General features: G+C 39.4%; 1 protein-coding gene across 2 annotated transcripts in view; it reads right to left on the bottom strand.

The window, feature by feature from the left end:
• Window positions 1-13363, bottom strand: part of kif26aa (kinesin family member 26Aa) — a 91299-nt gene that overhangs the window by 40034 nt on the left and 37902 nt on the right. The window contains exons 3-4 of one of the 2 annotated variants that reach the window (XM_048206549.1): window positions 11801-12265; window positions 3824-3987 (exon numbers count right to left, since the gene is read on the bottom strand). In XM_048206549.1, coding sequence (XP_048062506.1) covers window positions 3824-3987; window positions 11801-12265 — 629 coding nt within the window. Of the gene's footprint in view, window positions 1-3823; window positions 3988-4428; window positions 4490-11800; window positions 12266-13363 lie in introns of those variants that run through there. The other variant, XM_048206550.1, reaches the window with a different exon arrangement.

The raw sequence follows: 13363 nt of genomic DNA, 5'->3' as shown, positions 1-13363 counted from the left end.
CTTGAAAATGAATACATTACATGGGAAATTTTGAACATTTAAACAGCATTTTCTTACTATGAATTTTTTAATTTTTAAAGTTTAACATTTTTAACACCAATGACATGAAATCCATGGACAAACATTATTTTAATTTATGCATAATACTAATGATAGATAGATTTTTTAAGGCACTTGACAAATTAAAATATATTTAAATGTGCAAAACAAAATGAAAGTCAAAACCTAAATTTATGAACGAATAGTTTAGGGAAAAGAGTAATTTGCCTTTATGCGCTACTTTACTGCAGCTACACGTGACAGAACACAGAACAAACAAAACGAGTATATTTAAACATGGACACAACAGCAATCTCCTCCTCCTCCTCCCAGAACAAAGACCATATTTAGAAAATTTGTTTTGGACGCTCAAGCACAGAGGATCCATTTTCACAGCCTGCTAGCCAGAACCTAGCCAGGCACCACCCATGTCCGAGCAGCAGCCAGAGCCCTCCGTGAACATCGAGACCCCAGAAACTGATGTTGTCCCGGAGTTCGAATCAGTCAAGGTGTGTAAACCAGCAGCAACATTGGCCATTGAGGGCATGTTAGTGGAGCTCACGGGGATAGAGAGGAGCCCCTACCCCTATCCCACCACTGAGGTAAATTTGCCACTGGTCTCTGGATATTTGGAGGAATGTTTGGAAGAGGTTTTCCCCCTCTGGTTCAGTCCAGCCTAAGATCTCCTGCGTCTCCTGTGTGGTCACCCAGCCTCCCTCTCCCACCCCCTCCTCCAAAGTCTACCAGTTCTCCAGGCCTGCCTTCGCTGGTTTCTGTCAGCCCCTCGAGTTTCCTCAGCTGACTCCATCATGTGCTGATGATCCACTTCAGGTCTTCCAAACCCTAGCAACGTCTCGGTCAGAGGATCCCCTGTCTCCGCCTCTAGCCATCGCGCCCCGGATTCCACCTCAGCCCTCTGACCCAGCAGTTTCACCATGGCGCAATGCTCCCTCAGCTCCACCACGGACTGTCATTCCTCAGGCTCCGCTGGGCTCCCTCATCCTTCTGACCTCATCTCATTCCATCATCACTCTGGCTCCACCTCAGGCTTCCAGGTCAGTGGCTTTGCCTTGATCCTCCACCCCTCTGGCTTCACCGGGCTCCTCCTTCCCTCCGGTTCGGCCACTGTCCTCGATCACTTAGTCTCCGCCTCAGTCACACCCACCTACGCTCCACCTTGTCCCTCCGGACTTTCAGCATCACCCTGGCTCTTTGGCTCTTTCTCACTGTCTCTGCTTCAGTCAGTCGTCCCCCTGGTTTCATCTGTGCACCCCAGGTCTACATCATGGCTCCTCCCTCCATCAGCTCCACCGTGGACTGTTATCTCTGTTTTTGTTTTGTTTTGCCCCTCTCTAGCTCCACATCCTCCAGGAGCCCCTCCCTCCTCCTTTGTGGCGCAAGTATGTGCCTTTGGGGATGGGGAGCTACTGTCAGGGTTATGCACTGTCTAGTTAACTTTTGAGTTTTTATTCAGTCCTCATTGTTTTCTGTTTGCCAGCTTCTCTTTGCCTTGTTTGTTACCATAGTCATTAACTGAGTTATCCAGGTGAGATGCGTTATGTTAACAATCTCTGTGTGTATTTAAGCCCTCAGTTTTCTTAGTTCAGTGTTCTGTGCTGTCTAATTCACGTGGTTGTGTTTCCCTGGTTTGGATTTATTAAAGACTATATTATTGAGTCATTCGTCTTCGTTAGCTATTTTACTGCAGCTACACATGACACATTTTGAGAACGACCCATTTAAAGGAGTATAGTCATGTAAACTTACTGGTTGATCTGAGCTGATCCCATCCTGTCATTCCTCCCCAAAATGGCAACAGAATTTTTTCCCCCAAGCAGTCTTTCCTATATCTGTTTTTTTAACTTCATCTCAACATTCATGACACGACAGCCACATTTACAGTTTTTTTGTGTGTACAATTAATTTTTATCATCTATGATCCCATTCTGTTGTCAGTACAAACAATTGGTGAGCTAATAATTAGAAAAAGGGAATATATAAATATTCTGATTCAGTTTTAACAAAACATGCCTTCAATAAATAAAAAAGCAAAAGGGGTTCCTAAATTATATGTTTCTGATCACCTCTCTACCTCCTTTCTCATTATTATTTAATCTTTTCTGCCTCTCTTTCTCTTACAACTGTGCAACCATGGCAACTTGCTTTTAAAGACACTGTGCAAGGTGTGCGCTCCAGGTGGAAGTCAAGGCCAGGGAGAGGACACAAGTTCTACCCCTGACAGTTGAGCTGCTCTGACTCGTATAATTGAGGAAAGCATGAAAACATTTTGCCATGAATATGCATATTTTGCCACAGGCAGTCTAAGCAATATTCAAAATGTCTATTTGTCAGTCATGCCTCATTTGCATAATGGCACATTCTTTCTTTCGCAGGATTTTGGACTGACTGAGTATACTCACAAATTACTGCCAAAAGCTTCCCTTATGACCCACCTTATTTATCAACCACTGTGTGCACTGGCCATCAAAAAGACAGACGTGCTTTTGCTGACAGTGCATACTAATTCACTAGATTTGGGTCAACTCAAATGGAAAAGATTAGCAGTAATCCCCAATGATGTGCACAGAAGCACAGGTCATACAGTGATCAGTGTCTAAAATCAATGGCATGACTAACTTAATGGCCAAGGCAAACCCCCTGGGGTGATGTCTGTCAGTCATTTACAGAAGGTGGTACTGAAGGTGGCGAGCCAGAGATGAGGAGCGCTGCTGTCAATAGGCTAATTGTATGCAGTGTCACATAGCTATTAGTGTCTCACACCTCTAAGCATCTCATTCTATTCCCAGACATTTGGCCATGAAAACAAATTCCTGTTTGTGTTTATTAGGTGAGCCACTGTCGCTTGTTCCTTTGTCTTTTTTGTTGACCGAAATAATGATGATAAATAGAGATACAGTATTCTGAATATCTGTCTCTTTATTCATGCTCCCCTGTGCACCTAAGAAAGTGCCTCTGTTTTTTTGTCAATATATTCATGTATATTTAGTGGGGACTGAGAGCACATTGGAAATCTGGGAATATAAAATCTAATTTAAACACAATTTTAACACATTTAAAAACCAAAAAAAGATATGAAGAACTTTGTCTGCACTAATCCAATAAAAAAAATGTAAAGACATTGACTATGAGAAGTTCTTTGTACATATGGTCAGATGTTTTTGCTTCAGTTGAAGTTCAAGATGCTCTTTGGATCATTCAAAGAATTTAATTGAAAATTAGAAATTGAAATTAAAAATGTAAATTTCTCAAATCAACTTTCCAAAATGTTTCTAAATTGTAATTTAAAAATTCTACTAAAATAGGAAAAAAAAAAACTTTTGGACCTCTTCCCAGAGAGAGTTAAATGCACACATCCTCTAAATGTTACACTAAACCATCAATCCTCAAGAACAATATGGCAAATAATTTGTCTGCTACATTGCGATTAACTATTATGCCTCCCTATACATGGACAATCCAGCTCTGAGACCCCTGCCATTTGGATTTTGCACTCTCTCTGACTGTTAAGCCTGAGCATTGATCGATGACATTTCAACATTAGGCTGGACTACTCTCAACATTGCTGCAGTCTCCACCGGTGCTGAGAAAGCATTGCTGTGACGCAACTGCCAGAGGCAATGGAGGATTCTGGGTCCTTGTGAGCAAGGGCCTGAAGAGGTGCTATGGGACTACGACATTGAAACTGGGATCCACTGAGCACGATTAGCTGAACTGATGGCTGTGCACTGAGTAAAACACATCCCCAACAGGCTTTTAGGCTTACCTGAGGAAGAATGAGGCTGCTGAGCTGGTTTGAGGTGCTGGTGGGATGGCTGGCTGGTCATGGTGGGTTGGTTTATGTCCTGATGGAGAAACCAAGGGTACAGCACTGGCCTGACTGGACCTGGAGGCTAGAGTTGCCAAACTGTCCTTCTCCATGGTAGGACTCTGTTGGGAAATAAATCACTATTAGAATGACAAAACAGTGTAGTAAATGTTCCTTTAAAGTCAGCATAAAAAACAGAAGTTGCGATTAGACTTTTCTTCTTTATTGTGACGTATATCTGAGTGAAACTTAATTGTAATGTTGCTGTGATCTCATGTGAGTGAAGGTTGTCCCGTCCTCGCGCCAGTAACACATCATCAGAGAAGAAAAGAGATGTCGGTGTAAGAGAAAGGGGAAGTTATTTTGATTTAAGACTTTGAGGGCACATGAATTTAAGGGGTGGTTGATTATGATTTCACTTTTTTAACTTTAGTTATTGTGTGATGTTACTGTTAGAGCATAAAAAACATCTGCAAAGTTACAAAACTCAAAAAATTAACTTGACGGCACAAGCTAGTCGATGAGTTGAACTCCAAAGCAACTACATAAATTTATCCACTAACCATTCAGAAACGTCCAGATGCATTGTATAAGTTGTAACTTCTTCCTGAGTCTCTCCATCAGTGTCCGACTTCGGTTTCAACAATGTAAGGCTGAACACCGCTATTGACAAGATTCTCCAGCTTTGTTGTTGTTGAGCAACTGAAGTGTTAAAGCTCCGCCCTCTTCTGGAAAGCTAGCTGGGAGCAGCAGCTCATTTGCATTTAAAGGGACACACAAAAATGGTGTGTTTTTGCTCACACCCAAATAGGGGCAGATTTGACAAGCTATAATAATGATCTGTGGGGTATTTTGAGCTGAAACTTCATAGACACACTCTGGGGACACCAGAGACTTATGTTACATGTTGTAAAGGGGGCATTATAGGTCCCCTTAAAAAAAAAGTAATGAAGTGCACAAATAAATAATTTATAATAAATACTGCAATATTCCATAAAAATAATAAGAAATGTTCATTTTGATTTCATGGTGACTTTAAAGGGATAGTTTACAAAAAAAATAAAAATTATAATTTTCTCACCCTCATGTCATTCCAAACCTGTATGCACAAAAAAAATTTACACAAAAAAAACAACAACTTTTTTCCAAAATATCTTCTTTTATGTTCCACAGAATAAAATCATACAGGTAAATGACAAACAGACTCTTCATTTTTGGGTGAACTATGACTAGGTATGAGATAAGGATGTGAAGTATGAGAACAGTGATGATCAAAGCAAATGATCCATCATAAGCATGTTTCTGTGGGACAAACATGAGATGGGTGGAGTTATGGAGCAGGCCGCAGTAGAACAAAGCATCAGATTTGCTCCTCAAGAACATTTTGACAACTTTTCCGACTATTTGAACAAGTAACTGTTTTACATACACCCTGAATATTTTGGTTTGTTCCAAAATGAAGCTAATCTCCCACAGTTCTAGTGAGATATGTGACGTCGCTGAAAATTTGTTTTGAAATTATATTTTTTCCAATGATGACAAAAAAAAAAAAAGTACTTTTAATCCTTTTATCACCCTGTAGATTAAATGTGTCATTGCTCTGGTTTACACTGGATAAACACTACAGTCATGGCATGATTGTGTCTGGAGGAGAGTAGGTTGCTGAAGAGTGTGTTTTTCTCTACACTCAGTCTTTGGCTAACAGGATTACAAATACATTCCATAATATCAGAAGCACAGCTTGCAGTAAAGTAATGAAATTCTGCGGGATACTTAGCAAATACTGGTGTCAAAAAGACAAGGGCTACTCATACACAAGTAATATGAAAGCAGCCAAGCAGCCCATGAACTATACATGGGGCCATTTCTCAGTGATACTAATAAATATAGCAAAACCATATTCTCTTTATAACTGCTGTAACACCCATCTTCTGAGCTTTATGGGTATGATTTTTATTTAAAACAGTGGTTGAAGAAAAACACTAGAAATCTGTGCTTATGAGCAAAGCACTCCAGAAAATGGTCTTGAGGAGTTTAATAAGTAGCTCCAGATCAAATGCACCTGTACAGTGTACAGTAAAAATTTACATTAGGTCTGGATTTGAGTTCCCAGGCATGCTGAATTAAAAACTGCAGTACTAGTCTAACAAATCTTAAACTCTCGTGATGAACCAATGAGTTTCTATCTAAATTATTTCTTTGGTCATGTGTTATTTTGCCTAGGGCACTGAAGAGGGCCAGGACTGGTGTCCTCTCAAATAATTATAATAATAATTAGGTGCATGATGCCCCTGGAACTAACACAGATCTGGCAGCTAGCACAACATCCTAAAATAACTTCATCTTAGCATCCTCCATATGTATATGCATTTGTGATGCAAGTTTTAATTAGAATTTTCCAACTACAAGAAAAGACACGAGTAGAACATGACAGTACACGCATATACACATGTACTCATGGATAGAAGTGGAAAAAATTGAGGAAATGAGAACGCATGAGTAGGTACAACCGCATCTGGGAAAACTGGAGTGGCTGTGATCTGCTGACAGCTTGATGTTGAGATAACGAGCACAGAAAAATCTCTAGCACACACGTGCAGGGTCTTCTGCTCCAGAGAGACTCATCTCAAACACCCACCATGGCTGTGTGCTAATCTACCTCCCTTCACTCCAGCCGTAATTACAGTCTCATGTCAGGATCCACAATTAGAACCCAGAAGGATGCTTCGTTCCTCTTCGGAACACAATTTAAGATATTTAGGATGTTTTTGATGAAATCCGATGGCTCAGTGAGGCCTCTCTTGCCAGCAATGTCACCGAACCTCTCAAAATCCAGAAAGGCATTCAAAACATATTTAAAACAGTTCATGTGAGTACAGTGGTTCTACCTTAATATTATAAATCGACGAGAATACCTTTTGTGCACCAAAAATCAAAACAACAACTCTTCAAAAATATCTAGTGATGGCCAATTTCAAAAACACTGCTTCGAAGCTTTATGCATCTTTTGTTTCGAATCAGTTGTTCGGAGCGCCAAAGTCACGTGATTTCAGCAGTTTGGCAGTTTGATATGCAATCTGAATCACTGATTCGAAACAAAAGATTCGTAAAGCTTCGAAGCAGTGTCTTGAAATCGGCCATCACTAGATATTGTTGAAAAGGCATTATTTTGTTTTTTTTGGCGCACAAAAAGTATTCTCGTCACTTTATAATATTATGGTACAACCACTGTACTCCACCTTTCTGGATTGTGAGAGGTTCGGTGACATTGCTGGCTATGGAGGCCTCATTGAGCCATCGGATTTCATCAAAAATATCTTAATTTGTGTTCTGAAGATGAACGAAGGTCTTACGAGTATGAGGGTGAGTAATAAATGACAGAATTTTCATTTTTGGGTGAACTAACCCTTTAAATTGATCAAAAGTGACAGTAAAGACATTTATAATGATACAAAAGATTCCTATTTTAAATAAATGCTGTCCTTTCACACTTTCTGTTCATCAAAAAAATCCTGAAAAAAAAAAGTTATCACGGTTAAATATTAAGCAGCACAACTGTGTTCAACATTGATAATAATAAGAAATGTTTCTTGAGCACAAAATCAGCATATTAGAATAATTTCTGAAGTGCATTCCGGGAAGAAGGCAAATAGGAATGAACCACAAAACCATTGTTGACAGTGCAAGCCTATTTGAACTCCAAAAATGCATCAATTCAACTGACTTTCTTTGCTTGTTGGTTCGATTTCAGAGTAGGCCTATATCATTTATATGCATTACCTTAGAACTTCAAACAAGTAAATAAAATGTAAATATATATATATATATATATATATATATATATATATATATATATATATATATATATATATATATATATATATATATAGAATAGTAAAATTCTTAGGTTATTTCAGCATTATTTATTTACGCTCGCCTTTAGAATAACTTTAACAGTGTCTGGATACTTGTTCAGATACTTCATCCAGTGGAAAAAAGGAGACTCATCCATCAAATCATCAACAAATCTGCATTTTGTATAACAGCCATGACAATCCATTTTAGTTTATGTCAAATTAAGTTAAATTGCATAATGACCTTCCCCTTTAGTCAACATTTCAATACAGACCTTTTCACTGTCCAACATTGTTTTTTTTCTTGCTCTCTCTCACACACACAGACTCACAAGTGTGTGTTAGATGGGCACAGCTGTGTTCCAATAAAACCCAGCAGCAGATGGAGCTCAGTGACAGCAAAGAGGTCACATTGGACTTTAACTTTGACATTTATAGAGCATTCACTAGCACAAGTGGTGACAGGAGAGAGCAGCCCCTCTGAAACGCTATTAATTATCAGGTTATATTAATGTTGTCAGACAACAGTAATCTGCTAGCCACGAAAACAATTTATAAAACGCTGCTATCAAATCAAATATACCCAGATCACATTACTATCAAAAATCACTGTAAGTAATGAGTGATTCTCCACTGCAGGATAGGAAAGGAGATTAAATTGTTAAAGTTGGTCTGCTGTTTTTGAGTGCTGCAGAGGAGGCCCTTAACGTCCTTCACAGGATGAGCCCACTGCCAAGTTAAAACGGGGCAGCATGTGCAGTCTAGCAGACAACCATCCCAGATGGATGTCAGGTGGCATTTTTTCACCCCAGGTGAGACTGCAGTCTCATCTGTTGACAATTTGCACTTTTGGCTTCCTCCACACATTCAAATAAAGCTTGTACGGGGCTCCTCAAGGCCTTATAAGAGCCCGGCTGCCAGAGGAGGCCCATTAGTGGGCTGCGGGTGGCACTTAGGCCTGAGGACAAGCTGATGAGGCCCGTCCTACACTACAAAAACACACGGGCAGGATGCCTCTGGCTCCCTCCAAGCTGATATTATACTAAGTGGGATGTATGGATAAAAGATATGACTGTCCACCCGTTTCCTGAGACAGCTTTGCGGTTTGCTAAAGGTGTATTATAGGTCTTTACAGTGCTGAAATATACAAAACAAAACATGCAGAAATGACAAAACACTTTGTCAAAGATGGCTGCATTGAAATTCATGGCACAAAGTCTTTGTCTACAAGGGTGGAAACATTCTCAAGGGTGCTAACAGCCTTGTGTTTCTGTGTGGTTTGGATGTGCTGTGACTTTCAAGGTCTAATTGCTTTTCATACCCTGTGAGATGAGAGGGAAGACAGCATCCATTGTGTTCCTTTGACACAGGGCCAGTCGGCCTTTCTTTACCACAATATTCTGTATTATGCAGAGGTGTTACAGGAGAGACTACCAAATGCACATTTGTTGGCATCAGAAAGAAAACATACAAGTGATTCATTCCAACAAACATGATGGAGGGGAGCCCATTTTCCATCAATAATTGTCATACTCACAGCTCATGAACAATATTTTACACATTTGATTTATTTTTTTCTATTTTTGAAACAATATTTATATCTAGGATTAGTTCCAGTCATTTTAATCATGACTGGATATAAAAACATGAAGGACTTCAGGGGGTTGTAACATTGCTAAGCTTGATATAGTTGCATGCATCCATAACTTATAAAAATTTATGATGCAGAAATGTATAAAGCTCAGGGGAACACTAACCACCACAACAGTGACTATAGGCAACAAACCATTTCACACTAAAAATATTATAAATAAAATAATAATATAAAATAAAACATTTTCAGGCTGTAATTTGCTAATTACACAGTTGCATGGGATTATAGATGTATTGATTGCTATGGTATGATTTGGTATGATGTAAATCTTAACCTATGATCACAAATACTAAACAATATTGAGAAACTGACCGGTCAAATTCTATGTTTACTATGCAAGCAAGGTCACTCATACAATCAACACTTTATGACTTGAATGCTGCATTTCCATGGAAACCTTGACATTCCAAGTTATCATTGACAAGAAAAGGATGTGAACGATCACATCTGCGTCCTTTTGACATAACATGTTGCCGTCCTACATAAAGTGCATAAAACTAGTGGTAACTCGCATTCACAGTGCTTAAGTTTTTTAATCTTATTCATCTCTCTAAGCATCAGCCATGACAAATGGCTCATCTGTGACAATGGGGTCACAGCGAGCCATCCAAATGCCCATCAAATTGCATTCCATATCAAGATGACTTAATGCTCAATCTCCTGACGGGAAGGTCAAGTAGAACCAAGAAGGCCAACACGAGACAAGCAGTGGCTAATCTACCTGATAATAATGTCTGGCTAATGCTAAGTCACTCAGCACACAAACATATCAAGGGTGAAATATTAAAAGAGTTTCATTTGGACCTTTAATAAGGATAAAGTATTTAAATTTGTGGATGTGGACGAAATTTGACTTTCTGATGTGCCACACATATTTTTACAGCATGCGAAATCAATTACGATTTCCATGATAATCTTGAACCAACTCATAGAAAAGCAATTCATATGCTTAAAACATCTATAATATATAATGTTTGCCATTTTAACATTCTGTTTGATTAAGGCAACTTAAGCCAGAACACTACTATATGATTGAGACACACATAATCAAAAAGTTGACATCTTATTCTCTTTGAGAAGGGTACTTGAGTCCTGTCTTAACAGCCTGATCCTCGGCCCTGAACTGTACATGGGCTCCATAATGGCATAAATATAGTCACATAAACCCTACGATGAGGGACTCTTTTATATAAGCTAATACTCTGCTCAAGGTAAAACCATAAACCAAATCACTAGGCCATAATCACAAAGATATTTGCAATGCAACCATGTTGTGCTCAGAAACAGTCCCCACAGTGGCCTTGGCGTAGTAATGGACACAAGGACCACCAGAGACGATCTCAGTAAACCTCTTACAGGAGTTACAGATTGTTCAGTTAATTTCGCTCATCTTGATATTGAACGTTTGAACAAATTTTGGGAAGTAACAAAAAAAAATTAAATAACATTCCTGAAATTTTCATGAATCCTGAAAAAACAGCACAACTGTTTTCAAAATTAATATTAATACAATAAGTGTTTTTGAGTACCAAATCAGCATATTAGAATGATTTCTGAAGGATCATGTAACATTGAAGACTGGAGTAATGACTGCTGAAAATTTTTGCTTTGCCATCACAGGTTAAAATTACATTTTAAAATACATAATTTCACAATATTACTGTTTTCACAGTATTTTTGGGGAAAAAAACAATTTGTTCAGCTTAGTCAAAACAACAAACAAAAAGACAGGTTGCTGCAAGAAAATGGATCTCTACAGGAAATGGAAAAGCAGATCTCTACAGGTGGTGCTGGGGAGGAGGAGGCTTTCTCAGAACAAAAGCTTTCATAATTGCACAACATGCTGATTGCAGGCTATATATGGTAACATGGATTTGGAAGTACTTTTGATTGGCTGGTGCCACAGCGCTGAAAGAACCAATCAGCGTTTGGTTAAAGTTTCATGCCTGAACTATGTATTTCTGCAAATCAGACTGGACTAGAGGGCTTATTGAATATTAATTAAATCATTGATGCCACATAATTAATATTCATGAGAGTAGTTCATTGGTTTTAAAATTGTGTCTTCAGATTATTTCTACACTCCTGATCATAAAGAGGTGGAACCAGCACTTTTTTTTCAGTAAATAGTTTTTAGCCTCAAAAGTAGAATAATCAGTTTGTACAGTAGGGCTGCACGATATATCGCATGAGATTGTCACGCGCATTTCGTCAGTAAAGCCGGTTCCCTGATTACTGCTAAATCGCCATCACCTGCTTTCAAATGGAGCGGCATTTAATAGACAGAGCCGTAGATCACTGAAAAGCCACGCAATGTTGCGTTCATTATCGAAGGCGTTTCATCTGCGATATGAACGCGATATTGCGTGGCTTTTCAGTGATAGCTTCACATAGCTTCACAACTAGTCATGCAATAGCTACTCTTACCAATGACCGATGATGTTCTGATGTGCTTGTCACACGCCACACTCCCTCCAGGTAGTGTTGTGCATGTAGAGGAAGTGGTGTGACAGTGGCCAAACAGGTTCGTTTGCCACCCACTCTCGCTGCTCCGTCTTGATTCCAGCCCATTCCCTGCGGTTTCTCCCTGGATATCGAACCACAAGGATGTCTGGAGAGGTTTTGACTGCTATGTGTGGGCCATTCCCAGGAAGCATGGGGTGAGGTGGCACTGTGGGATGCCACACGTGGTGGCAGCAGGCCAGAAAGGGGTCCGGGCTGCAGGTCAGGCATGTCCTCGAACGCCAGCCCCAGGGCAGAGCGCAGTGCCAGGCGCCTCAGGTGGTGATGGGGGGTTCCACACACTTCACAGCTGCTCTGGGATTCCCAACCCCGAAGAGGCCATTCCAGAGTCTGGAGCTTGTCAAGAAGGAACGCCGCAAAGCTCGGGTCCTGCAAGGAAATTCAGCAACATGACAAGTTATTACAGCACAGCTGCTAAAAACATCTTGGTTTTGTTCATGCTGCATTCTGGTTAAATTAACAGGCTGATTGTATTTTCTGAGCTTGTGCATTAATATTCTCTATTCACAAAGCAAAAGCTGGGCTTACAGGATTAGTTCACCCAAAAATGAAAATTATGTCATTTATTACTCACCCTCATGTCGTTCCACACCCATAAGACCTTTGTTTAGCTTCGGAACACAAATTAAGATATTTTTGATCAAATCTGATGGCTCAGTGAGGCCTGTATCACCAGCAATGACATTACCTTTTTTAATACCCAGAAAGCTACTAAAAACATATTTAAAACAGTTACAACAGTGTTTCAACCTTAACATTATAAAGCGATGAGAATAATTTTTGTGCTACAAAAATAACAAAATAGCGACTTTATTCCACAATATCTAGTGAAGGCCGATTTCAAAACATTGCTTCATGAAGCTTCGAATCTATACGAATCAGTGGTTCAGAGCATTAAAATCACATGATTTCAGTAAAAGAGGTTTGGTTACGTCATCTGCGTTTTGAAACTTCAATAGTTCACGTGACTTTGGCAGTTTGATTCGTGCTCTGAATCACTGATTTGAAACAAATGATTCATAAAGATTCAAAGCTTAATGAAGCAGTGTTTTAAAATCGCCCGTCACTAGATCTTGTGGAATAAAGTCGTAATTTTGTTATGTTTGGCGCACAAAAAATGTTCTCGTCGCTTTATAATATTAAGGTTGAACAACTATTGTCACATAAACTGTTTCATAAATGTTTTAGTAGCTTTCTGGGCATTTAAAAAGGAAGTGTTATTGCTGTCTATGCAGGCCTCACTGAGCCATCGGATTTGATCAAAAATATCTTAATTTGTGTTCTGAAGATCAACGAAGGCCTTATGCATGTGGAACAACCTGAGGGTGAGTAATTAATGACAGAATTTTCATTTTTGGGTGAACTAACCCTTTAATTTATAGTTAATTAGCTCGTAAATCACATGGAACACAGTATGATGCTGTACAAACTTTCAAATAAGAACCAGTGACAGCAACAAAGCCCACA

Source organism: Megalobrama amblycephala, linkage group LG11 (genome assembly GCF_018812025.1).
Source record: "Megalobrama amblycephala isolate DHTTF-2021 linkage group LG11, ASM1881202v1, whole genome shotgun sequence".
NCBI classification, from domain to species: Eukaryota; Metazoa; Chordata; class Actinopteri; order Cypriniformes; family Xenocyprididae; genus Megalobrama; species Megalobrama amblycephala.
The sequence above is the reverse complement of the archived record's forward strand: the minus strand, read 5'-3'. Positions and strand labels throughout refer to the sequence as shown.